Source organism: Vanacampus margaritifer, chromosome 16 (genome assembly GCF_051991255.1).
Source record: "Vanacampus margaritifer isolate UIUO_Vmar chromosome 16, RoL_Vmar_1.0, whole genome shotgun sequence".
In the NCBI taxonomy this organism is placed as follows: domain Eukaryota; kingdom Metazoa; phylum Chordata; class Actinopteri; order Syngnathiformes; family Syngnathidae; genus Vanacampus; species Vanacampus margaritifer.
Window position 1 is genome coordinate 18,826,196 of NC_135447.1, and position 27,720 is coordinate 18,853,915.

Genomic DNA, 27,720 nt, shown 5'->3' on the forward strand with positions numbered 1-27,720 from the left:
AACAGTTATGATGGTTAAAGGTTAGTGTAAAGGGCTAGGAAATGCATTACATCAATTTGATGTCCCCACTAGAAATGTAGACCTGACGTGTGTGCGCGTGCGTGTGTGCGCCGGGGTTATACTATAGTAGTTTTGGAATTTTCATTATAATGAGGTTTTATTTTGTTTTGAGTTTCGTTTAGTTTTAAAGTGTGTTCGTTTTAATTATTTTCCAAAGCAGGTTTGTTAGTTTTTATGAGTTTAAGTATTCGTTTTAGTGTTTTTTTCAAATTTTGTGTACTTGTGTGCAAAAAAAAAAACATCACAGTAAGTATTGTGCGATAAAAATTCAACAAAAATATTATTTTAAAAACCATCCCCAAATCAAATACTTCGAATTGCTCAACTCAGCTTTATTTATATAGCACAATAGGTTCAGTACACGATACTGTTTCTAAAGTTAGATGCATCACAACTTAGCCTTGTTTTTTTTCTACCCTCCTTAGTCATGCCTCCTTTTTTTCCATCTAAGAAACACGGGGCACTAATTAACGAACCGCCAAGCTTCCCGTTCTGTCTCCCTGTCGGTCATTGTCATTTTTCTCAGACGGGTTTTGACTGTGAACATGAATTCCTTGAGTGTGTTTTCTACTTGGCCAATAATTATTTTCTTTTTTTTTCTGGAGAAAAATTCTCTGCCAATAATTCTGATTCTGATTTAAATAAAGCTAGTAAAATGTTGACTTTTCATCCATTTTTATTCTTGCTTGCCAAGTTACCAACTTCTAAAGTGGGTTTTTGTGGTTTGGATTCCTGTTGAAAAGTATTAAACCCGGTTGCATTGCATACTATTTTTTTTATGTATGTACATATTTTTTCATATATAAACCAAAAAAGGAGAGTTGTTACCTAGTGTTGTGCTTTGGGCGGAGTTCGGAAGCCAGTCATCCGCAAGCAAGGCTGTCGCCTAGGAGCAACATCATCTGGTGGTGCTTTTTGTTGCTTCTACACGATACACAGTAAAAAGAGCACAACTCCCATATGACTGTTCGACCTTCCTTCTAGCCGTGCTATGAAAACAAAATAAATACATTTAAAATACACCCCGAAGACTTATGTATTATTTAGGGATGTTTGATACCACTTTTTTTTAGACTGATACTGATACTCAAATCTTCCGTACTCACCGATACCGATAACCATGTGCCGGTACCATTAGAACTTATGATACATAAAATTTCCCCCAAAAAAACAATGACAGATAAAAAAAATTAAAAGGACATACTGTATATATCACAACTACAGCAAATTTCTTTCAAATTGGATGAAATTAATGGCAATTATATTTTGCTCAATTTGCTCATAAGCCATTTTGCATAAAGAACACCATATTAATTTCAAAAAATCGATAAATAAGATGAAACGAAGTCGACAACGCACATGAGTGAGTAGGCGTGTTTGTAGTGTGCTCCTCTGACAATCTGAGTTTTATATGCTTAAAACACCTTAAATGTGAAGGCATTTAATGCTTAACGTTGATTAAGAGTTTGGCTGCTGACCATTACTGGAAATGGCCCTGAAGAAATCGTGTCCAACTAAAAATCCCACAGAAGAAGCCGATGAAGTGCACAGGAGCGCTATGCTAACCAGGTTAGCTGTTGGGCCCTCTGCCGATACCGTGGTCGTGCTCGCTGTTATCGGGAAATGAGCCGGAAAATGGACGAGAGATTTAATGCTTTGCAGTCGGCTCTGGAGGAAAACCATTCTATTTTGAAAGAGCACGAAGGGCGTTTGTCTGCGCTGGAAGAAGCAACCAGTGATCATGACTGCATGTTGGCTAAACTGGAGCAACAGGCTGCGCGGCTGGAAAAAGCTAACAAGGCCTTGCAGGAAAAAGTCACCGACTTGGAGGCTCGTTCCAGACGACAGAACATTAAATTTGTGAATCTGCCAGAAAATGCCGAATCTGGGAATCCAGTGGACTTTGTGTCAAAGTTGACGCCCTCTCTTTTTGGTCATGAGCACTTTCCGAAGCCTGTTGAAGTGGATCGGGCTCACAGGCTAGGTAGCCAGCCAGCTAAGTCTGCTAACAAGTGAGGAATGCGAGGATCCACAGCTACCGCGTCAAGGAGCTCATTATGCGGTTGGCAATGGAACACTTTCCTTTAATTAACAAGGGACACCTAAGTCACATTTTCCCGAATTTCCCTGTTGAGATCGTGAGACATCATCAACTTTTCGAGGACACAAGGAAGAAATTTAAGGCTGCGGGTAATCACACGGGTTTCATCTACCGTGCTCGTCTTCGGGTTACCCATGGCAACGTGACAACTACGTTGAACACACCCGAGGAGACAAAGATCTTCGTGGACAAATTGGTGACCAACCAGGAAGATTGAAGAGAACTTTGGTGCTGGACACTGATGATATCATGTAATCCACATTTGGTCCTTGGACACTTTGCATTCCTCTGCTTATATTGAATGATCATTTCAGGTAACATTTTGTAAGGATTTAATTTGTTATTTAAAGGGTTACGTCCTGTTTTTGAGTATGTATGTAGTTGTATGTATCCTCCTTGCTGATTTCAAAGCCACATTGGTGCCTTATATTTTTAAGGTAAATATACGTTAGGTGTTTGATTTTATTGACAGTTTTTTTAAGTACTGTTAGAAGTACCCCTTAGACCAGGGGTGGGTACACTCGGTCTTCGAGGCCGGAGTCCTGCAGGTTTTGGATGTTTCCCTTCTCCAACACAGCTGATATATGATCAGCTCATCAGCAAGCTCTGTATAAGCTCCTGTTGATTGGAATCAGCTGCGTTGCAGCAGGGAAACCTCCAAATCCTGCAGGACGCCGGCCCTTGAGGAACAAGTTTGTCCACCACTGCCTTCGACAAATGTTAGTCGATTCTCGGCTGCGGGAGATTGACGACAAGGTATCAGAATTGGAAACACTTCATAGACAAAACAATTGCAACCTTACACTACAATAATTCATTACTCTTAAATATGAATACAATACAAATTTAACAAAACAAGTGCCCACATTTCTCGTTTGCATGTGCGTTATTTTGAGCTTGAAGACAAGTTGCATATTCTCTTGGCTCGACAACGTAGAGGTTAACAAAATAGTAGGGCCATACATATGCCGCGTTTCCACCGCAGGATGTTCGGGTATGGGGAGGGGGATGGGACTAACACAGGAACCGTCCTCTCAATCGGCCGTCTTGTGGCCGCTGCGGTGTACGGCCCACGGCCACGTGTTTCGATCGACACATTATTGCTGTGCGACGGTTTCTCCCGCGACGTCATCCATGAATTTGACACCTTTTTTTTTCCACGAATGATGCCACAAACACCTAAACAGTGCTTTACTTCTGTAAAACACTACCACCAACAATGAAAAAGTGTTTTTTTGATAGCAAAATACGTTTATTTACATTCAACAGTGTAACAATTTGACAAAACAATTTGGCAAACTATTTACAAATGTGTGCAACCGTGGTACTATTTACAATTGTGTGGATGTTTCAAATACAGTTTTTCTTTTTGTAACACTCCCCTGCGTGCAACGAGACGCAGCAGGATTTGCACAACAGATTAGTTTCACTGCGATTGCAGACGCTACACTTTTTTGCTGGCTTTTTTTTCCGGGGAATAGCAAGTATATACTGCAGTGTGTGTTTGGCCATGTTGCTATCAAGTCTACTCTCAGGATCATGATACGGTGACGTTACGGTGGTGTTACGTCTGGCTTCCTAATGTCCTTCAGTTCCTATACCGGGTGGTAAGAGATGTTCTGATCCATCTTATCCGCTCCATTCATGGTGGCATCATAGTCCATAACCAGTGTCTTCTCTGTGATCAGACTGTACCCACTCTTCCGAGGAATATGCATTGGACTCGGGGCACTCTTTGTCGTCCGATTGAACGTCCGCCTGAGCGTGCTCGGTTGTGCTCCGCGTTTTCCGGCGTTAGCATCGCTAGCCGGTGAGGCTTTATGACGTGATCATAGCCGCCGCATCAACGCTTCCAACTTCGGCGTCAACCTCGGAGTCACCATCATCATCATCATCGTCGTCATCAATGTGCTCTTTAGCATTGGTCGATGCTTTTCGTCTTTGAAAAAAATGCTCAAGCGTGAGCTGCTTGCAACCGGTCGCCATTATGGCTTCCTCAGCCATTTTCCCCTCAACACTCTAGCTCGCCTCACGTCTTCTACTACTGACGCCGACCCGATCTTGTCCAAAGAGAGTCATCGCTGCCATCTAGGGGCCAAAAATAGTCATTATACTAACTAGATCTGCTTGATACTTTCAGCACAGCTGGCCAAGGCTTTCCTCCACCCGTTTCCAAAAAAAAAACCTTGGTGAACGTCTTTTAACGTCTTTGGCGCTCCTCCGTAAGATTTTACTAAACGTTATTTAACGTTTTTGGCAGTCAAAGAGTTAATCATGGAGTTATTGGCTTTTATAAGAGAATTACTAATCCACTCAGTCAAGACACATGATTTGGCAAAAATCGAATTTTTGGACAACAAATGTATTTAGTAAACACACATATATCAGTCACAGCCTAACCTATTAATGAAACGGAATAAAAATGTGAATCAAACATAAAATGAAAACTTGCAACCTAACTAAGATAAAAAAAAAGGGTAGATGAAAAAGGTAGATGGGGATAAAGATGGAAGTGTTTGACCTGTCAATTCTTTTATGTTTGAATAAAAGCGTTGCACCAGTAGTATGTGGTCAGATTGCAATGCAGGCGCAATTTACAGACTGGTTCAGTCGCACGGGAGAGAGAGAGAGACTCGAGCGTTGATCCTCGGTTGAATGCTGGAATGCTGCACCGTCCAGCTGGAATGCTGCCCGGGAGTCTCTGGCTGCTGGTTGGTGATGCCCATGCAGCGTGGAGGTTGCGTTAGATCATTGTGTGGGCACTGCGGGGCGCCGCACGGGTGGAACAGACACGCACGCCTTGGGGATGCACAGGATGTTTGCAGTCCTTGCTTGATGCATGCTTTGGGACGTGTGTTGTGGCTCAAAAGAAGAAGCCGTGTGGTCACCATCAGCGACCACGTTTCTCGTGATGATCAGGAAAAGTTCATGGGGCCAGACATGAGGTGGATAGAGGGTGGAGGAGTTGCAGGAACGGGAGAGTCCTTGAGCAGTTCATAGGGCGAAGGAGAGGGGAAGAGAGTTCCAGGAAAAGAGAGTCCTTGAGCAGTTTATAGGGCGAAGGAGAGGGGAAGAGAGTTCCAGGAAAAGAGAGAGAAGTTCCTTTGCGCGCTTGTTTTAAAACTGGGTCAGCAGGGGGCCGGGCCGTAGCCCCGCCCCTTCCGTGCGCATGAAACAGACTTGGTTGACTGAGACCAAGCTTTTGGGATAGTATTTGATCATTCTTTATCAGAATTGACAAGCCGGATGCTTCATTTAGCATTCTGAACACATTTTCAAACATTATCGCAATCATAAAGTTATTGAATCCGCTAAGCTTACTAAACTTAGGTGGCTACAGAAATTACACTCATCATTCATTTGAGATTCTTGAGGATAACCGATAGTGACCGTTGGAGGGCACTGTTGTACCATATACCTTCCAAAGGGGCATTGTTTCCCAAAAAAACCCCACATGGCTAATTCCTGTGGATAGGCCAGATCATAAAAGATTGTCTGGGGACTGCTTATCCGACAGGATTTCAGGTCTGTCGGAGCTGTGATATGCGTTTCCTGGGGGTTATAAAACGAAGTCCAGTCCCTGCTGGAGGGAAACTCAGAGTCCTATTGAACTGAAAACACAGAGTTAAGACACATTCCCCAGGGGGAAATGTTTAAAAAGGCACATAAAATTGAACCATTGAGGGTGACGGGCAATATTCGTTACAGACATCACACGTCTCAATTGTACAATTTTCTCTCAAACACTTTGTGTCCCTCTATTAAGTGAACACTTCATTGAAGAGCGTAGGGCAGGGGTGTGCAAACTTTTTGACTTGCGGGCCACAATGGGTTTGAAATTTTGACAGATGGGCCGGACCAGGAGCATTTGGACTTCATAGCACAGTAAAAACACACAGATAAATGTACAACCCAATTTACTTATAGTGTGCACTTAGGACTGCGTTTTTCAAATGTGCAAAATCCACATATTTAAAACAGCTTTTCCAATAGCTTCATTTTTATTGTTTTAGCTCAACTTTTGCTGTGTTTTTATGCTTTGTAAAGTGACCTTGGGTGTTCGCAAAGGTGCTGTTTTTAAATGAAATGTATTATTATTATTATTATTATGATTATTATAAAATAGCCCTAAACCAGGTAGTACGTTTGCCTCAATGAATATGCAAGATGCGGCATTTACACACTATTTGGCAAAGTGGGAGGAGAAATGTAAATAGATTATAATAGCACATACACTGTGATCTGTCAAACCTGGTGACTGCATCTATTATTAATAGATTTCAATTCAAGGCGTAAAGTTAAAGAATTTTTTTCCATTGGCCCACCCATTTTTAACCCGGGCCCACAGTACGTGTGACACATGCGGCTGCATGATAGCCGCTGCTGCCTGTCACGCGCTGAGGACAAAGCGCGTACATCCAATCCGTCTCTGACCACTTTTCCATCTCCGTGGGGGACGCATAGCACACGGTGTTTGTGCAGCAGCTCAAAAAGAAGCCAAAAGCCAACGAGGAAATGCTCATAGAAGTGCTCGACGCACGCCCCGGGGATGTCTTCACCAATATCAACAGTCTCCTGCATGCGCGCTCCTCACCTCACCCATGACAACATGTAGAAAGACTATCTTCAGCTGTCAAAAGGATCAAAACACAACAGTGCCACAATGTTGACTGATAGACTGAACTCTTTGTCCCTGCTTTCTTTCAAAAATGAATTGACCGATTCTCTGGACTATCAGGACATTATTGCTGTGTTCAACACAAAACCGTGCCGTCTCCTGCTGTAAATGTCCAAATCCAGGAAGAATTGTATTTTTTGAATCAGTTATCTTGAGTTAAGCTTACTGCCATTCTCCCGTTTATTTTAATAAATTGCAAACGTTGTTATGAATGTACCCTGCGTATCTTTCTGTCCCCTTTCTGTGCGTAAACGAGCTTATCAGTGAGACCCCGACCCAGTGATCATATTTTCCGGGTGTGTAGAAGTTATATAGTCTAGTATAGTCTTTGGTATGACCCGGCCGGGAATTGAACCCAGGACCTCCCAGTCTCAGGGCGGACACTTTTTTTTCCTAGCCTTATTGGATAAGTTCGGTGGGCCGGATTGAAACGCATAACGGGCCGTATTTGGCCCGCGGGCCGGGGTTTGCCCATGTCTGGCGTAGGGTGTAGCGTGGGTATTGAAACAGGGCCTTCCTTCGCACGCAAACTGAGAATACGTAGGTGGGAACCGGAAATGCGTCATCGGACACCAGAAGTACATTTAGCGATTATACTTTTTCTTTAAACATAAATACAATTAGTAATTATGCATCAAAACAATTAGTAAACCTTTTTTAATGACAGAGAAATATTTTGGGGGGGGGAGGGCATAATTTTTTGCTATTTCACAGTATTTTTCTGGCAGCTGTTTTTTTTAATGATTTTCTTTTCTTTCTTTTTTTTACAGTGTATATCTCATTAGATGTCCTTTCAAAATAAATCTTAACATAATGAATGCTATCATCTATAGGACATTACAGAAATTGTAGTTATTTTCAGTTTAAAAAAATTGTCAATTCACAAAGAAATTATGGTAAAATTACACATTTTTACTGTTAAATTCTCAGTAACTATTTTCTCCCCATTTTGTTAAGGTTTTAAAGTTGAATTTTACATTTTATTCCATTAAATAACAAATCTTTGTGAAATTAACGATACATTTGTGAACATATTTTAACAATCAATATATGTATTTCTAATAGAGTTTTTTGTAAACGAACAGAAATACTGTATTGTTTTTACAGTTATAGTAATTTCATGTTATTTTTTAACATGTACAATCCTCTCCTATTTTTTTTTTTACAACAGTCTTGATTGAATGTCACACTCACCTCATGCATGTGTTTTTACAGCTATAGTAATTTCATGTTATTTTTTGACATGTACAATCAGTTTATTTTTGCAAATTAAATGAACATTTTAAAATACAGAATAAAGTTAAATTAAAGTTAAAGTTAAAAAAAAAAATGGCTGACTTTAGTGTGGTTTAGGCCACTCTACCCTCTCACTTTGTATAAGCATTCATAGATTAGATGACCAAAAAAAAAATAGTAAAGAAATTGTGCTTCCATTGGAACACAATGATTGAAAGCAGTTGTAAGAATATAAATTACGAACGGCAAAGGAGTGTCCGAAATTACAAAGATACATCGAAAGAATTTCCAACCGACAAAGTCTACCAAAGTGTGTTCGGACCATTTTGATTAAGGTAAGTATCATTGTAAGATGGTAAAAAATGCTTTTACTATAATACGATTGTGATATAAGTGAGCCGCTAGCTGTGGCTAGCTCTGGCTAAAAATAGATTTGTGGTCAAGATGTTCGATTTTGAGATATCTCGAAACACCCTCCTTAAGGTCTCTTATTTTCCTTTCCCAGTAGCCCAAAAGTTGAAATTGTTGTTAAAGTGTACAAAAATTAGTGATGAATAAACAATGTTGTTGTTTTTGTTGTAACATGCTAGCGGTAGTAGCTAGCACGTTCGGGGGAACTAGTTACTTGTTAAAAAATAACCAGTGATTCTTCACCTCAAATTCACAAATGATGAATGCAAATAGCAACCAATAAAAACCGACAGAAGAATGTCCGTGTTTTGAGAGCCATACTACCTTAGAGCATACATTTTCAAGTCATCCGGTGCGGGCAGTATCGGCAAATGTTAGTAATCCAATCGATTCCACTAACCAAACGTTTCAACGTGTACCGCTGCAAAGAGTGTTGAGCTAAATTTTCTGCATATGTCTTTCTTACGTAAACAAGTAACGTTAGAGGAAGCTGGGGGTGACATTCGTCAATAACAAAATAACATTCAAAATAACTCAATATAAGCAAAGCCGACTTCACAGGAAAGTTGCCCCACCATGAGGGGCAGGCTCGCGATCCCGTTGTTAACCCCCAGGCTCAACGTACACGTATGGACAGTCACAACAAACAAAAATGAAATGGTGAGATAATGAGTTAGGTTTATTTACAACAATTAGGGTTGGTTTGAGAATGGATACAAGTATAAGCGGGGCGGCTAGCGACACCCTAAAAGAACAAACAATCAAAACAGAAAGTACTAGCTGAACTAAAGATCCCCGAAACCCTCTAAACTAAAGCTAACTGAGGCGTGACGAACATAAAAAGGACGCTCTCAGCAACAAAGAAAAACAGTAACTAACTGCACTAACTCAACCTAAAAACATAAATACAACTAAGGGTGCCACTCTAAACCTAGTGGAACTAATACAGACAAAGGAAACTATGTGTTGGATGCAAATGATGCAAAACTATACTAAAACTACTCCTAACCTTACCTTACTTGACTCACAATTAGCCGTAACAAAAAGGGGGATCAGACCGGACAAACGCGAATAGCACACAACACGTGGTGTAGCACAAATGTCTGAATGAAGGGATTCAACTACTTTTAATAGAAACTAATGACGAGATTGTCAGCAGCTGGTGAAGAGGCGGGTGGAAGATGGTGGGCAGAGACTAGGAAGCGGAGGGGATCCTGTGACGTAAGTAGTCTTTCAGCGGATAGGCCCACCAGCCAAGGGCTTTCCCACTCTGTTGCCATGGCTGGAAGGCTCCTCCGGACGCTACACCTGCGTACACACATACATGCCACTACCGGCCACAGGCCGTAACACCGTACTTACTTTTATATAATACTTTGTATAGCCAGTATTTCTTTTCTTTTTCCCTTCCTTTTGCGTACCCTGGTCGATGTTTGCTTCATTTAGTTGCACTACATAGAGTACCAACAAGCCCGCAATGTTACTAGCTACTACTCCGAGGCAATGACTTTTAAGAGTTGTGTCATCGATAGACCAATAGCAGCCGTGTGTCAGAAGCCAGCGCTGCTCTAGCTAGACATAGAACATTGTACAACAATCAGCATTAATGTTACTGACTGACAATAGTATGCAGAAATATTCTAGGTTTATGGAGAAAAGTTATCAGTTATTTTTGACTGAGGATACCCTTACTTCCTTTTGTGCGCCACTTTTAGGTGGTTTTGTTTTGTTGATCAGTTATAATACTCAGTTGATCCAAATGCCAAAATATATGTAGGGCAATCAAAAGTAAATTAAGTAAATAATAATAAATAAAGTATTATAAATAAATTATAAATTATTATTAATATAATTATAATAATTAACTCAAATAAATAAATATAATTCATTTAAAATTATAAATAAGTAATAAATAAGTTAAAAAAAGAGTAACCTGATTTAGACAATAACAAGTTAAAATAGTAATGTTAGATACACTTAACTCATTCACGCCCAGCCATTTTCACTGAAGCAACCCCCTTCCCTCCCGACTGTTTTACTGGATTAAGGCCATCAAAGTAGACAACTGGTTTACAAACTTGCAGACAAATATTTGAAGTACTGCAATATTTAGCAAATTCAGTAAATTCCCCTACTGGCCACACAAAGTCACAAAGAGAAGCCTGTCACATTTTAATTAGAAATGTTAGCAAATTGAGCAGCACAATCTGGGACTGATTTACACTGGTTCAGTACTTTTTTTCTTCTTCTTTTTTTAAGCGAGCGCTCAGTATTGTTCATTTGGTAATCTTACCGATTGGACATGTCATCATCATTGCTCTCTCTCTCTTTTTTTTTGTAAGTGAGCATGTGCGTGCGTGTGAGTGTGCACTCATTAATTCACCTAAAACCTATTAAAATCCCATACCGTTCACCTAAACCGAATACTTCAGAATCCATCTAGAGTCGTGAGGTTGTCAGGAGACCCGAGGAAAGATCAAAGGAAAGAAAGGAAAGTCAAATCCAGCACCAACCAGACATCACCTACTACCCACCGGGTTACCAACCAGAATCTTTCACCAACCCCAGAAACATCTAAATTCCAACAAATTAGGGAGACCTCAAGAGACCAAAGGAAAGACTGAGGAAAGGAAGGAAGGATAGATGAAGCAGCGTGAGATCCACAGACATCAGCCTCTACCGATTCAACGACCAGAGGAAGAAGCAGATTGTGTTTGAATTTCAATAGATGCTGGTGTGGTGGCTCTGGCATGCATTAAAATCTCCACCAAAGAGGGGAGCCGTCGACCCCGGCAAGGATAGAGCAAGCATAACCCCCCAGGCCACGGCAGCGCCAAGGCACAACGCCCGGGCCCCGCAGGGGCCACAAGCCGGAGAGCAAACCCAGGAGCCAGGAGCGGCCCCCCACTCCAACACGGCCCGCGCCCCAAGCCCAACGCAGCAGAACAGGGCATGGCAGGCCCGCCAGGCACTCCACCGGCCAACGCTCCCCACACCCGCCACCCACCACAACCCAGCCACCCCCACCCCCCAGCCAGCATGTTAAGGAGCATGAACATTTAGTGGAGAGAGAGAGAGCGCTAGCGAGAGAGAGAGGGAGAGAGAGCGCGGCAAAAGGAAACAACAGTCGGGGTTCGTTTGTTTGCTCTCTCTCTCTCTCTGTCTGTCTGTGTGTATCTCTTTCTCTCTCTGCGGCTGTGAGTCTATGTCTCTCTCTTTCGCTCTCTCTCTCTACCTCCCTCCCTCCCTTTTTTTGCGTGTGCATGCGTGCGAGTTTGTGCTCTTTAATTCACCTGAAACCTGTTAAAAATCAAAAAACCTTAACCGGATACTTCAGAGTCCTGCAAGAGTCGTGAAGTTGTCAGGAGGCCAGAGGAAGGATCAAAGCAAAAAAAGATGAAACAAAGTGAAATCCAGCACGGAAGCGCATCCCAATCCTCATGATGAGCATAAATTTCACTTGACTACAATTTTGAACTTAGCAAACACACACACACACACAAAACCACAACACGTATTTATTTGGCCAAAAAGGGCCATAAATAAAACTTTATTCTATGGATTTATTAACAAGCCACAGAAAGTCCATGGCTGCTCACCCACAGCACTTAAACCATCTCATTCTGGAGCAGCTCACAAAGACATGTGACCCATTTGAGTTACTGAGTGGCTGATGAACCTGGCTTTCTAGAACTCTGAAGGTTTTCTTCCTTATAAAATGAACCAAAACGTAGTAATACTGTACCAAACAAGAGGCAGAGCAGCAGGACAAACAAACCTTTCCACGCAGAGATGGATGCTTTGAGAAAGGGTTTGTAGGGCGGTTGGGGGAAGCTTGAATCAAAGCAGTAAGAACACTGGTAAAGTATGAACACCTGCAAACTTGTTTTGTCTTTGTCTGGCAAAGCTGATGCTGAATGTGCTTGGCTTTTAAGCTGCAGGGTAGCATTTGTGTTCCACTAATCTTTCTTTTTTCATCTTCCCTCCAAAACAGTTCAACTTGTCCTCTCTCCCCTACGTTTCCTCTGTTGTTTTTGCATACGTAAGTGAAATAATATCTGCAATGATAACACCTATAGCAGCAAAAGAGTAACAGAGGAATAAGAGCTAGAAAGCAAGTGAGCCCTGGATTTCTAAAGGAAGGCATGAGTTAAGAGAGCTCCATGGGATTTAAGACCAGGCTCGATGTGGGGAATGTGCTCATCCGCAGAGCTCATCTCCCGTGGTTGGCCACCTTGCACAGTGTGGTCATGATGCGGCCGAATCTTTCGCACAGCTCCAAGGTGGAGTAGGCGGGCACCTTCGGAGGGTCATGGAAGCTTTTGATCTCCGTCGAGCAGTCCAGTAACTTGGGGAGGAAGTCGGTCAGCTTTTCTTGGAGGCTGGCTATCAACAGAAAATAGCCAGACAGAGAAAGATAATAAAATGATTCATTGGACGGGCTTTGCATCCTCACTTAGAACTCAAAACACAGACTTCAAATGAGCAAATATTTGGACTACGATATCATATGTGGCAGCACGTTGCACAAACAGAGAGTAAAAGTCTAGCGAGTATGGGCCTGGGTGATAAAAATCAGTCTTTCCTGAACATTAGCCAGAACAAGTTTTTGCTGGACAAACTGATATGAGCTCCTACACACACACTGCACTGCAGTGCCTCAGATTACAAACTTAATTGGTTCCGTGACCTCGTTTGTCAATTGAAATGTTCTTGAATCAAGGTCACTTTTTTCATTGAAATTAATGGAAATTCCAGCCCGTAACGATGCATCAAAAATCGATTTAATACCGATGTAAACTGTTTAAAATATGTACTGCATCTTTTGTTGAATTACATGTATGATTCTTTAATAAAAAATGTACAAGTTTCCGCCTGTAAACATCATTAAGCATATAATTTATACATGTATTTAAGGCAAGTTGTAAAATGTCTGAAGTCCTCGTCTTATGTTTAACAAATTTAAAACATCAGAAACCATGCTGTTTCTACTCAGTACTGTCTCAAACGTTTTCCAATTTCTATACTATAAATGTATATAATCGTATGCCGAGAAACGTTTCTTGGGAGTGATCATATGGCGGCCTTGCGGCTTCAAAAGACTTGGGCCTATCGGCTATCCAGTAATATATATAGATCAATGTTAAACACCAAACGAGAGGGGAGCATTTTCTGGCAGTGCAATTGCATAGTAGTCAATACTATATACTGTAGCATTAGCATTAGCAAAAATAATTTAGCACGCGCAACGGAATACCAGTGAAAATGTGGAAGCGCTCGAAGAGCTTGAATCTGCTTTAATTTTAGTTCGGCCGAATGCCGAAAATGCCTATTTTAGCCATTTTTGGCCGAATATTTTCGGTGGCCGAAAATTCGGTGCATCCCTAATTATAAGCTTAATGGGATCTTCAAAGTTGTTTCGGGCTTGAGGCCAAAATCATAATTTTTGCCCAATTTTATCAGTTGAGATGTCAAACTTCCTCACATTTTAAAGGGGGGTTAAAATCTTGGATGATGCCCTTACCTGCTATTGGAATAGGCTTTCCATTGGACTTTCAACACTTCCTGAAAATTTGGGATGAATATCTTTTTACTAAGGTTACCGGTTGCTATGGACCTTTAAAACAACGTGTTTTTCTCAAATTGAGGGATTTCAACCTGCCAAATTTGAAATTGCTCTAACTTGGTCAATTTTTGAGGTACCACCACGTATTATACATCATGTGAAAAGGAATTAAGTGTAGAATTAGAATATATGAATATCTTTATTTTCATTTTCGGAGACATAAGCCTGATTTTGTGAAAACACATCAGATTTACTTTTAATAGTAAGTTGAAAAAGTGCGTGCATCCAATATTAATATTATATAGATCAGAGGTCACCAACGTGGTGCCCGCGGGCAATTTTAAAAATTAAACATAAATTAAAACACAAACACGTATAATTTAAATTTAATATCATTTAAATATAAATATAATAAAATACACTTAACTCATTTGCTCCCAAAAACGTATGAAAACATTTTATGTTAAATATCGCCATAGTCCCAAAATCGTATTTATACATGTTTTTTTTTTTATGCTAGGGCATACAGAAGGCCAAAAAACGCCCAGCAGGTGGCAACAGAGTATGAGAGATCAAGCAGGGCATGTTGCAATAAGCTCGTTTCCCAGTGTTTTCAACAGGTTTGTGAATAATAATGAAACTTAGCTATATTCTAATCCTAATTGCTGCAAAACGTAAACGGATACAAATATACTTTTTTCCCGATGAAAGAAGAGACTCTAATCTTTCTTTTGGTAGGTTCCATGTTTTTTATAGCAATAGAACACAATGTTCTGTGGGCCTTGCAAAATCAGTCAAAATCTAGTAAAACAGCCGGCTGCGAAGGGGGTTGCTTCAGTGAAAATGGCTGGGAGTGAATGAGTACCTTGAGCAAAATTTGGATTTTGTTTGGACGTAGTTAGGAAATTGGTGCTATGTGGCCCCCCAGTAGCACTGATGAAAAATTATGGCCCCTCCATCATTTACTGTAAGTTGACCATCACTGCTCTACAATACCTTGATAATGATGCTTGAGATTTCACTATGCCCTGCACATATTTTAACCACCCTGTTCTGGATGTAGCAAAGCACCCCAATAACACAGCTAAGCCCCCTTCCACATTTCATAGCAGTCAGTGCTTTTTAATTTTTGTATCTATAAACATAGTGCAGAACTGAGGCGCCTTGCCAAAAGCTCCAGTTTTAGTTTGTAAATAACATGTATGCATTTTACATACATACATACATACATACATACATACGTGTATGCATTTTGGCAAATTCCAGTCTCTTCAGTTCCTTTTTTTAATTTTCCTTCATTATGGGAAAAAAAAAATCCCCAATGTTGACCAAGAAAGGAACAGTGTCTTTTGTCATACTTAGGAAGTTGGAGCCATGTGCACTCCCCCACCAGTAGCACTGGTGAAAAATAGTGGCAAGAAAAAAACATTGTCTTTTGCTAATAGCCATAAAATGCAGTGGTTGCAGGTCAGACTTAATACTCCCAGCACAACAAAAGACAAGTTTGAAAATAATACCCAATGATTTGAAATGTTATTTTGGGTCAAAAACTCACATTCCATCTCCTGGCCCAGGTAGGAGCACCAGCGGTTCCTCATGTCTTCCACTGCCAGCAGGTCCCTCTCAAGGTCGTGGGCCAGCAGCAAGGGGATGCAGGGCACCACCAATTCATTCATGATTCCCAGACCAGAGGTCACCTCTGGCTCTTCTCCTGACTCAAACATGGCTGCTGCTTGCTCATTTAATTTCTATGGATCATCAAACACATCATGATTTACAGTAAATATGTTTTACTTGAAATGTGCTACTACATAATTAAAAACAGTGATCTTGCACATTTGTTTTCTTTTAGCTTATTAGGGCATGTTTAGGTGTGGGCCAAAATGTTCATATTGCTATTTATCATAATCATTAAGTTAATGGTACAGTTTGATATCATATATTGATAATGCTGCTGTCCGACGCCCAAGTACTGTATGTGTAGTTTCACACATAATAACTTTTTTTTAAATGTGAATCAGTGTGGCACAACGTGCGTCCGCTTCACAGTTTTGAGGTTGGGGGGTTCGAATCTGGGTTCCAGTCATATGTGGAGCTTACATGTTCTCCCCATGCTCACACGGGTACACTGCACACAAACTGGTCTCTAATTGACTACAAGTATGAGCTACGGGTGACTAGTTTTTGTGATCTGCAATGAAAGGCACTGATCGGCATTTGCCAATCACGTATTTCTCCATGGAAATCGGCGGTGGAACGATTGAAGCAACAATAGTATATACTCTGAAATATAATAACATAATTCTCTTTTAGAAGTTAAAGTGTACAAGAGACTCTAGGACAAATTTTAATATGTTTTCTGAATAATATAACATACACGACAAAATGAACGGCTCATCGGATCAAAACATATTAACCGAATATTTCATGATTTGTAAATTACCTGCGCAAACTCTGCTCAGTGGTGTGCTCGCAGCGGCGCCAACAACCCACAGCGTCCCTGCTGGCTGGCTGTTGGTATTTGTTTTTTCTCTTCCTGAGTTTGTATAATGCAGCATTATTAATGTCGTCTCAATGTGTTGCCAGTTTTTGTTCAAACCGACGGGAAAATGGCGTGAGCATGTATTGGCTCCCCAGAGATGCGGTTAGATCATGCGAAAAAGACGGACAACTGGTACGACCCCTACTATGGATTAATAAATCCACACACTCGCGTATTCCCCAAAGTTGACGGTAGCCAATCGGTTTTGAGTACGGGCTACGTCACACACAGCGTCCTGTCTGTTGTCACCTGGAGTGCAACAACATGGTCACCTGGGACCGAATGGTGAGCAAGTAAGTAGCATACAAGTGCTGGTAAGTGTATTTACTTGCTGTTGAACTGTACCGAGGTAGCAGCAGTTTTTATCATCTATGCCAAAGCTATTGCCAAAACTATTGCAAAAGCGCTGCTGGGGAAAATAGTGGCCCGGCTGTATAGTCCCAGGAAAGAAGTGGAAGTAGTCGGCAGTGCTCTCTTTTGACTTGCTAAAATGCTCTACAGTAGTTGTTCATCGACCAAAGGACACGCCTCCTCCTCGCCGGTGTGAGCACATACATGAATGAGCGGCATGTGTTCCAACAAATGCTAGCGAAGGAAGCATTGAAGATCACCTTCTCGCTTTTGGTGTGAATGTAAAATGTAGCATTAGGCGAAAGGACTCGTCTATTTATGTGACGATAACGGCAATATTGTGATATCGCAATATCAAAACTGCCACAATATCATCATTGTCATGTCTCGATATTAAAAGCAGCACACCTGTTATAAAAGTCAGATTGATTTCCATTTGTGCAGTTCTAGCACCTTCTGTTTCTTTTTTTGTGCAGTTTAATTTTCACAATGTTTTGGCCCTTCTATGTTTAAAATCCATGCTAATGATCAGATGAAGGGGAAAGTAACATGCTTGTGAACCGAGTCAATATGTGGAGGACCTCAATATGTGTGTGCATTAGCAAGTAAGTGTCTCAATATTAAGTGTTATTAGAGATTGTAGGTTGTTTATGTGCATTGCTGTTATGTACAAAAGCACAATATTGTGGGGTTCTTTTAGTAAGAGATATATTTTTTTTCCCACATCATGACCTTTTTTAACATCGCCATGCTCCCCATAATTTCGCGTTAATTATTGTTTTGTGAGCTACATATCGTGATATTGTATCGTGATGTTTGGATATCGTTACATTCCTACTACCCAACAGCTTCACTGCTAATGACCGAGCAGCAGCGGGTTTAACGCATCAGTGTTAGGTGATTTCAATAACAAAATACGGACAATCCATAACACATGGCAGCTCTGAAGATGGTAAATCTCACTTCTCACTTGTGTCACATGTCGATTTGAGCTTACCTGTCAGTATAACACAAATGGACTCTGTAATATGTCTACAAGATCGATCAAATTACGAGGCATGTTTTGTGTGACTTTTCTGCATTTAACACTACTATATGTCCTTAGCTTTTTTGTACTGTGAGCTGCTTCAATTAAACAATAAAAATTAAGACAGCAACTTACTGACAGTTTGAGATCGCTAGCTTGAGAGTCAAAAGTGGGGACGACCGCTTGGGAGGCTGACGTCACGCACGCACAGGGTAACAACAAGGAGGCGTGAAAATGAGCTGTCATGGCTTGCGAGATTCATGCAAATATCAAATTTTTACAAGGTCGTTTCATCGCATATTTACCAAAGCAATCTTTGAATCATATTATCTGTACTTGCACTCTTTCTTAAAAACACTTTTAGGGTGATTTTGTTTCATGTTTCTTACACTTTAATTCAATGCCAAAAAGGGACTGGCAAACTAATGACATTAAAAAAGGCACATGCACATTTAGGAATTGCCCGTCTCCAGTGGTTTTAACTACCTCACGTTTTCAGTGGGATAACTCTAAATCACTTCCATAGCTGTCGAACAGAGCACAACTGGTCTTCTCCCAGTGTGAGCAGTACGCCCACCATTCATCATTCATTTCTTAGGATATAGCCAGTGGAACTTAAGGGGGGGGATACAGACTTCTCATGCTGTGCTTGGACAAAAACATCCTGCTCTAACAAACTCAGTGACCTCCGTACTCTGAGAGAGAAAAAATAAGAAGTTTTCCCTAAAAAACAGCTTGGCTTCCAGGGATTCAAGGTTGGATACACAAAACAACCAAGTGAATTAACTATGTCAATGTTGGCAGTATTTTCAATTAAAACAAGAGCAGGAGGTAAACAGCTGAGCCAGAGGTTCTGGACGGAGATCTGAGATGACCGATGTGGCTGTGCAGAGCCAAAATTTGAGGTTAGCTGAGGACATGCTGTGTTTACACTCACTGGCCTTCCTTCTTCCTATTCCAATGATTACATTACAAGCACAATGCAGGCGTAAGGTTGCAGAGTGCAGACTGCTTAAGATCAAGCTGATCTCACTCAAATACCAACGGCTCGAACCAAGCACACACTTCTAAAACTCAGTGATATATAGATGTTAAAAAAAAAGCAGGGCGAGCATCATATCAAAGCGTAGACGGACTTTTAATTTGTCAGATTCTGATGAAAGCAATGAAAGTGGACTATTTAGTGGGCAAATTCAAGTAATGTCTGAGACATTACTTTTAACTCTTTCACTGCCAGACGTTTTCAGAAACGGGTTGTCCCCACTGCCAGCCGATTTAAGCATTTTGAGTGATCTTTCAAGGTCCACAGAAAATGTTGTGTTTGGACTATGGAAACACACATACTACCAAATGAAAGATTGGACTCTCGGCTTTCATTTGTTTGTTAGGTAGTTTGTTTCTACCTTATTCCGTTCTTCAGTAATCAACAATAGAAAATGGTTACTTTCACCGAAATTCTCTCTTTTGAAACAAAAAATGGAGAAAAAGAGCTTTTTGTGAAACGATGTTATTTCATGCACTCTAGTGAATTGTACACTTCTTTTTGTCCATGAATGATGCCACAAACACCTAAATAGTGCTTTACTTCTGTAAAACGCTTTCACCAACAATGAAAAAGTGTTTTTTGATTGCAAAATACGTTTATTTCCATTCAACAGTGTAACAATTTGACAAAACAATTTCGCAAACTATTTACAAATGTGTGCAACTGTGGTACCACTTACAATTATGTGGATATTTCAAATACAGTTTTCCTTTTGTAACGCTCACCTGCGTGCAAGGAGACGCCAGGACTCGCACAACACTTTACTTTCACTTTCGCTTTGTCCGTTTTGCGTGCAAACGTTACACTTTCTTGACGGCCTTTTTTTTCCGGGGAATAAAAAGCAAGTAGCAGACTGTACACACTTCCTCCGATGAATATGCATTGGATTTGGGGCACTCTCCGTCGTCCGATCGAACGTCCGCCTGTGCGTGCTCGGTTGCGTTCCGCGTTACGACACCGTCATAGCCGCCGCGTCAGCGGTTCCAATTTCGCCGTCAAGCTCGGATTCACCTTCATCATCATCGAGGATCATCACCGTCGTCATCAATGTACTATTTTAGCGTTGGTCGATGCCTTTCGTCTTGTAAGTGTAGAGCTGCTTGCAAACGCTCGCCATTGCCCGTTCCCTCCTCCATCTAGCTCCATCTAACGTCTTCTACTGCCGCGTCAATGCTTTCCAACCACGGAGTCACCACCCTCATCTTCATCATCGATGATGATCATGTCATCAACAATGTGCTTTTTTAGCGATGCTTTTGGTCTTTGAAAAAAACGGCTCTGGCGTTAGCTCCTCGCGACCGGCCGCCATTTTTCCTTTGTTTTCCATTCTGATCTCCTGCTCAACGCTCTAGCTCCGCCTCTACTGACGCCCACCCGATCTTGTCAAAAGAGAGTCATCGCTGCCCTCTAGGGGCCAAAAATAGTCATTAGGCTCAAAAAACCTGCTTAAAACTTTCAGGAGAGCTCCGCAAGCCTTCCCAGCACCCGTTTCAAAAAAAAAAAAAAAATCATTGGATGACGTCTTTTGACGTCATTGGCAGTGAAGCGTAGGTTTTTACTTGACGTCTTTAAACGTCAGTGGCAGTGAAAGAGTTAATTAAAAAAAAAAAAAAAAGCAATCCTTTCAGATGAGTGGTTCTGGTCATGTTTAAATCTAAAAAATCTAAATAAATACCAAATTTTATATATTATTTGGACTTTTTTTTAATCTCATTTTTCATTTTGTTTTACTTTTATTTATTTATGAATATATATTGGGATAAATAATTGTTTTTATTTCCATTTCCATTAATTTTTTTACATTTAATTTTTTTTTATATTTATTTTTATTTTCACTTTTAGCCATTTATTTATTTTTAGTCAATGTATTTTTAACTCTTTGACTGCCAAAAACGTTTAATAACGTTTAGTAAAATCCAAATGAGGGCTGCCAAAAACGTTAAAAGACGTTAACTATGTTTTTTTTTGTTTTTTTTGGAAACGGGTGGAGGAAAGCCTTGGCCAGCTGTGCTGAAAGTATCAAGCAGATCGAGTTAGTATAATGACTATTTTTGGGCACTAGATGGCAGCGATGACTCTCTTTGGACAAGATCGGGTAGGCGTCAGTAGAAGACGTGAGGCGGAGCTAGAGTGTTGAGGGGAGAATGGCTGAGGAAGCGAAAATGGCGACCAGTTGCAAGCAGCTCACGCTTGAGCATTTTTTTCAAAGACGAAAAGCATCGACCAATGTTTAAGAGCACATTGATGACGGCGATGATGATGATGGTGACTCCGAGGTTGACGCCGAAGTTGGAAGCGTTGACGTGGCGGCTATGATCATGTCGTAAAGCCTCACCGGCTAGCGATGCTAACGCCGGAAAACGCGGTGCACAACCTGAGCACTTCTGCTCAGGCGGACGTTCAATCAGACGATGAAGAGTACCCCCGAGTCCAATGCATATTCATCGGAGGAGTGGGTACAGTGATCACGGAGAAGACACTAGTTCTGGACTACGATGCCACCACGAATGGAGTGGATAAGATGGATCAGAACATCTCTTACCACCCGGTATAGGAACTGAAGGACATGAGGAAGCCAGACGTAACACCACCGTAACGTCACCGTATCATGATCCTGAGAGTAGACTTGATGGCAACATGGCCAAACACACACTGCAGTATATACCTGCTACTCCCCGGAAAAAAAGGCCGGCAAGAAAGTGTAGGGTCTGCACGCGAAGGGGCAATCGCAGTGAAACTAATCTGTTGTGCAAATCTTGCTGGGTCCCTTTGCACGCAGGGGAGTGTTACACAAAAATAAAAACTGTAGTTGAAACATCCACACAATTGTAAATAGTACCACAGTTGCACATATTTGTAAATAGTTTGCCAAATTGTTTTGTCAAATTGTTACACTGTTGAATGTAAACAAACGTATTTTGCTATCAAAATACACTTTTTAATTTTTGGTGGTAGTGTTTTACAGAAGTAAAGCACTGTTTAGGTGTTTGTGGCATCATTCATGGAAAAAAAAAGGTGTCAAATTCACTGGAGTGCATGAAATGCAATGAAACTCACAAAAAGCTTGATTTCTCCGTATTTTGGTCCAAAACAGAGCATTTGGGTGAAACTAACCATTTTCTATTGTTGATTACTGAAAAATGGAATAAGGTAGAAACAAACTTTTTTTTTCTGATGAAAGATGAGAGTTCAATCTTTCTGGTAGTATGTGTGTTTCCATAGTCCAAACACAAAATGTTCTGTGGACCTTGAAAGATCAGTCAAAATGCTTAAATCAGCTGGCACCCACAGCATCAATTTTATGAAAACGGTTGGCAGTCAAAGAGCTAATTTGAGCAGTTTTGGTCCTCCATAATGAGTAGCCTTGAAAGGAATTACCACTGAACACAAATGTTCCTGTTCCAAAGCAAATCTTTTTGCCATCTAGAGAAGCAACCATTTTATTGCACAATTGGACTCACCAGCAAACAATCACGACGGTAATGACCAAGGAACTCCTCATCATGTCCTCTGTACAGCCCCTTGGACAAAAGCTCTTTGTTGTACTGGTATGAATATATCAGATACATCAAAGCTGCCACGTAACTGAAAAGGAAGCAACATTCAGGGGGGGAAACTTTTTCCAACAATATAAAAGTTGCTTTGAGAAGGAAAAAAAGTATATATTTTAAAATAACAGTCAATGCTTGTACTTTGTCTTTACTTTGCTGCCCTCTGCAGGTGACATTGAAGTTAGTTAATGTTTGTAAGAAACAAAACCTGTACAGAAGTAGTAGATGATAGTAAAAGATAACGATAATCTGTTAGTGTGTGACCATACTTGGTCTTGTGGAAGAGCTCCAAGCCAGTTATCATGAAAATGGTTGTTTCCCGGAAGTTCCTGTAGTCCTGATGCCATATCTGTGTTGAAAAATATGAATTAAAGAAGGGAAGCGCGTTGAAATATGTCGTTTGAAAGGAATGCATTATAGATAAGGGAAACCACAGCTGACCTCATACTCATCCATGTTGACCTCCTCTGGCTTAATTAGGTCCAGTTTTGCGCGTGCCACATTCATAATGCTTTTGCATCTGTGGGGGAGGAAAGAAGGCCGTAAGACAAATTGGTATCAGCTCTGATGGTGAGTCATTGTCAGGAGATGAAACGGTATCGCCTGCTCCTTGGCCATAACTTGGCCTAATGAATCACTCTTCAGTGCTGAGAGGAAAAGTGAAACACTCCTCTGGAGGCTCCTATTGAGGCCACATGTACACATAAATCTAATTATCTTACTCAAAATAGAGAAGTGAGAAATCCATTTTTCACTCAGGAATTTGGATAGAGGCCATCAAGCATTGGAAGAAAGATTTACGAGATGTGACATTAGAGAAATAACACACAGTGGTACGATCAGAAGCACATTTTAAATACAGAGGGAATGCTAGCATCTGTCAGTAATGTGAAAGGCATTACAGCATGTCTTTTTAAATTTACACATCATCTTAAGGTCGAAGAAAAAGAGTTAAGCACTATCTCTGTGCAATCAGTCTCTACTGTACAATAGACAGGCTGGCTCGTACTACAAGTGTCTGCTACCCTCTGCTGGCCATATGGAATGATGACTAAATGCAAACGTTTCAGTTCAGTAAACGTAAACATAAGTCTGTTTATTTTGTTTGTTTTTGCGATAGCTGCCTCTGCTCTGTAAATGTGACAGCATACCAATTCAACACAGAATTAAATGCAACATTGCGAAGAAAATACAAAATTAAGGAATGTTCTGCACTTCATCTACAGTGGAAGCGGCCCCAAAGATGTACTGTATTTCAAAAACCAAAATAGTACATAGCATATTTCGTAGAGTATATTTTACTCTTAAAAACAGACAAGATTTGGTCCCAGTCTAAATAGAGTAGAGTAACTAAATTTTATTCTAAGTATTTTTACTGTGTACAAGAGAATTTACCTATGCCATCTATGCGGCTGGAGCATCAAAGTTTAATGATCATTTTGAGGACTCTACATTGTAAAATATGGGGATTGATATTTACTTGCAAAAGTTTAGTTTTCACTCAGAAATTCTAAGTAAATTTTCCATAGTTTTTTGGAGTCAATTTTATTTCTCTATTTATCTCTCTCTCACACACTATCACGCACGCACCCACACACGCATGTAAAATTTACTTAGAATTTCAAAGTGAAAAAAGATGACTAGGATTTTTCAAGTAAACATGACTTCCCTTTTTTCTTTTTTTTTTTTTTTACAATGGAGAGTCCCTGAAATGATTTTTAAACTCTGAGGCCAATGTTAATCCTGTACTGTGCTTTATCCCTGTTGAATCCCTTGTTATTTTACTTAGGGTTAGGGTTCATGTTTTGTCTTCTCAGACAAAAATCTTTGGTTCTTGAGTTGTTTTATAGCTTCTCCATGACAACAGTAATTGGGCGTAGAGGTTTGACTCGACTTCTGTCTTTGGAACGTCTGCCGTTAAGCAGTCTGCACATTTGTAGAATTTTGTGTGGCAGTATTCCTACCACTCTCTTCAAGGTAGCACGTAAAAGTAAAAGTAAAAACGATACAGACTGCCACAGGCCACAACAAAGTTTCCATTAATTTAGCTGTCAATCAATGTTTCATCAGCATAGTTATGAAAATATGAATTGAAGGTTGAAAACTTAAGAGGGCCTTTAAAGCGGCTGTAGCCTTGTGTTGGTGTGATGACTTGTGTGTGATGTGGAAAGCTAACTCGGAAATTACAATAGCAGGCTAAAAATCATGGGCACAGATGGCAGGGGGACAGGTATTACGTTCTATGCAGGTCCAATAGTGTAAACATGTTATTGTGATTATTAAGTTTGTGGTATATGAACTAAGCAGCAAAATCCACCCATTTTCAACCAACTCTGGGGGCGGCCATTTTGCCACTTGCCGTAGATTGAAAATGATATAACTTTTTAATGAGTTACGTCATGTGACATCCACAAGAAGAAAAGTGATTGGTCATTACCTGACCCCTATGATGTCATGTCCAGTCAAAAGCAAGAAGCAAAATGGTCACCCAGTAAGGTTGATAAAAACAGGTGGATTTTGCTGCTTAACCCATTAAGGCCGGGAGCGCGTGATCGCGCTTCTCCCTTTAAACCCGGGAGAGCGGATATGTCATTTTGTTATGTTTTGACCAATTCTTGGTCTCTTAGCTGATTAAATTCAACAGAATATGCACGAGAGGTTGACGTGGGCCTCGTTGACGGCTTTATAACGGAATGGACGACAAATAATTACCACTAGATTCCCTGAACTTATTTCGACTGCACTTCAGTGTTGAAGGTAAATATATTTGGAGCTATATACCCGCATAAGCGACATTTGTTTGTTGATTTAAAAAAATATATATATTGAAGGTTTATAATAATAAACTTAGGAGAATTCGCCACCAAGTTGACTTTTCCGTGCTCTCATGTCTGTTCTCAGTCGGTTCTGCCTTTCTTGTATATAAGCAATGTGTCGCGGGAAGTCCTCCCACACAGATTTTGGACCCTGATCCACACACAAGGCGCACCTCACCATTAGGCGCACCGTAGATTTTTGAGAAAATTTAAGACTTTAAAGAGCGCCTTATAGTTGTGAAAATACTGTAACTCAAAAGTCACCCTTAGGTTTTAGAGGCATGTTTTGCCAGTCGCTTTAGGCCTTAATGGGTTAATTCATATTCCACTAATGCAACATTAATCAGAGTGCTGTGTTTAGCAGAGGTGGCAAATCCAAGTCCAAAAAGTAAAAGCCCTGGCACAGTTTGGCTTTAGCCCCTGGTGCTAGCTAGCACATACAACATATAAAGAATTTTGACTTCCCCTTTAAAAATTGATTAATACGCTTGTTTGTTTGTGCCTAGCCATAGTGTACCTCTCATCAAAGGCCAGGTTCCGGTCAGCAAACTGAGTGAGCAAAGTCTTCTCAAGGATCTTCTTGGGTGCTTGGTTCTGGAGGAAGTAGACAATGACGTGCTGAAGTCTGTTGTCATTCTCTGGGGGAGTGTCCTCTTGAGCAAACCTCATTAGTCGAGCATATTCTAGCTTGAGAGCCTGACCACAAAAACAATGTCACACATGATCATTAAAAATACAGCTTACTCCACAGGTTTCTCAAGCTGGATTTAGACTACAAATTGAAAACAAAACTGAACTGAACAATCAGAATCAATCTAGGTATCTCTATGTCCGAATTTGGTCAACTTAATTTCATTTTTTCATAAATCAACATTCTTAGTCAGTCCCACATGGGTCTGTTATTTAAGAGAGAGAGAGAAAAGTTCAATCTAAAGTGTTGAACATAGCTAGCTCTCTTTTATGATTTAATGTTTATGGCTCAACAAGAATGTTGTTTTCTTGGATCCCTGAAATGTTGGTTTTGGAGATGCAAGGATTCTGCCTGACACCAATACACACCTCAGATTGAAATAGAGCCTCTCACAAATGTGGATTAAAAAAAAACAAAAAAAAAACAAGATCAAATTGCTAACCAGGTTTGTTATACAAAAGCAAAAATGGCACACTTTAACACTAAGAAAATTAATACTCATGTAGCTGCCTATATATCAAGAGAGAGAACGTGTCTTGTAAAAACAAAATGATAATAATAATAACTAGACAAAGTGCATTTTCTGTAGAAATTGCGTGGGAGTGCTGAAAGCTGAATGTTAATAACTGTTTGCTAAGATTTGAATGCATGTGGAACACTTATCAAGTAAATTGAAAGATAAATTATGTGAAAATTACAAATTATTAATAGTAGTTGAATAATAAATAAATGAAAAGAAAACTAGAACTACAATCTAAGGTGGGATTCAAACTTGTTTACCGGTAAAACATTTGGAAAGTTGATATTTGTTGATAATTGATAAGTTGATAATTGTGGGAATGCTGTCAGTATTCCCACAATTACACAATTATGAAGTTACTGTCTGGGTTTCAAAGAGTAACTACTGGAATATAAGGATGTAATAAACAAGACCAACACACTAATTTGCATAAAAAGGTGGAAGTGGGTGGAGAGGGAATGCAAAAGGCGAGGGAGAGACAGTACCTTAAAAAAGGCTACCTCAGGCATATTATTTTCATAAACTCTGCTGGATTTGCCAATAGCCATAATTACACCCTGCATGTTTGGGGTCATCATTGCCTGCCCGGGAAGCAGGAACTGCATTAAACTAAATAATAGGCTCTTATGATGGAACAAGTGCGGCCAATCACTGAGTAACTCACTCTGAAATGCTAAAATACAGACGTGCATCACTCTGCAGTCCATGCTTTTATTATTGTGAAACATCCTTGAGAAACACAGCCATCAAGTTTAATAGGTCAAAGCATATTCATCATTGTGATCATGTGCGAAAAAAAAAAAACAAGAAGCCATGACAGCCCGAGTTTGACAGTGCGAAGTGGCTGTTGACCACAATTCTATATACAACATGCAGTGATATACACATGCTAAATCATGTGTGTTTTGAGGCCCTTTTACACAGTTTTAACTTCTTGCACTGGTCCCAGCTTATTGCTTAACAGGTAAGCGATCTGCCTCTGTTACATCTTTATTATGACATCAGGGGGCTATAACACTCTATTCCATATGGGTATCCTGATCCAGATCCTGTTGAAACGTAAAACTTCACTTCCACTATTATCAATCGAGATCTGGAAATTTTGGATAAAAGTAATGGCAGGCA

The 27,720-nt window shown here is 40.4% G+C and overlaps 1 protein-coding gene across 3 annotated transcripts in view; it reads right to left on the bottom strand.

Moving 5' to 3' along the window:
• Positions 1 to 12,003: 12,003 nt before the first annotated feature.
• The window catches only part of usp25 (ubiquitin specific peptidase 25), a 67,170-nt gene continuing 51,453 nt past the window's right edge, over positions 12,004 to 27,720 (bottom strand). For 2 of the 3 annotated variants that reach the window (XM_077546306.1, XM_077546305.1), the window contains exons 19-24: positions 25,902 to 26,080; positions 23,010 to 23,088; positions 22,838 to 22,917; positions 22,479 to 22,602; positions 15,608 to 15,800; positions 12,004 to 12,872 (exon numbers count right to left, since the gene is read on the bottom strand). In XM_077546306.1, coding sequence (XP_077402432.1) covers positions 12,700 to 12,872; positions 15,608 to 15,800; positions 22,479 to 22,602; positions 22,838 to 22,917; positions 23,010 to 23,088; positions 25,902 to 26,080 — 828 coding nt within the window. In that variant the 3' untranslated portion in view covers positions 12,004 to 12,699. The remainder of the gene's footprint in view (positions 12,873 to 15,607; positions 15,801 to 22,478; positions 22,603 to 22,837; positions 22,918 to 23,009; positions 23,089 to 25,901; positions 26,081 to 27,720) is intronic. The other variant, XM_077546307.1, reaches the window with a different exon arrangement.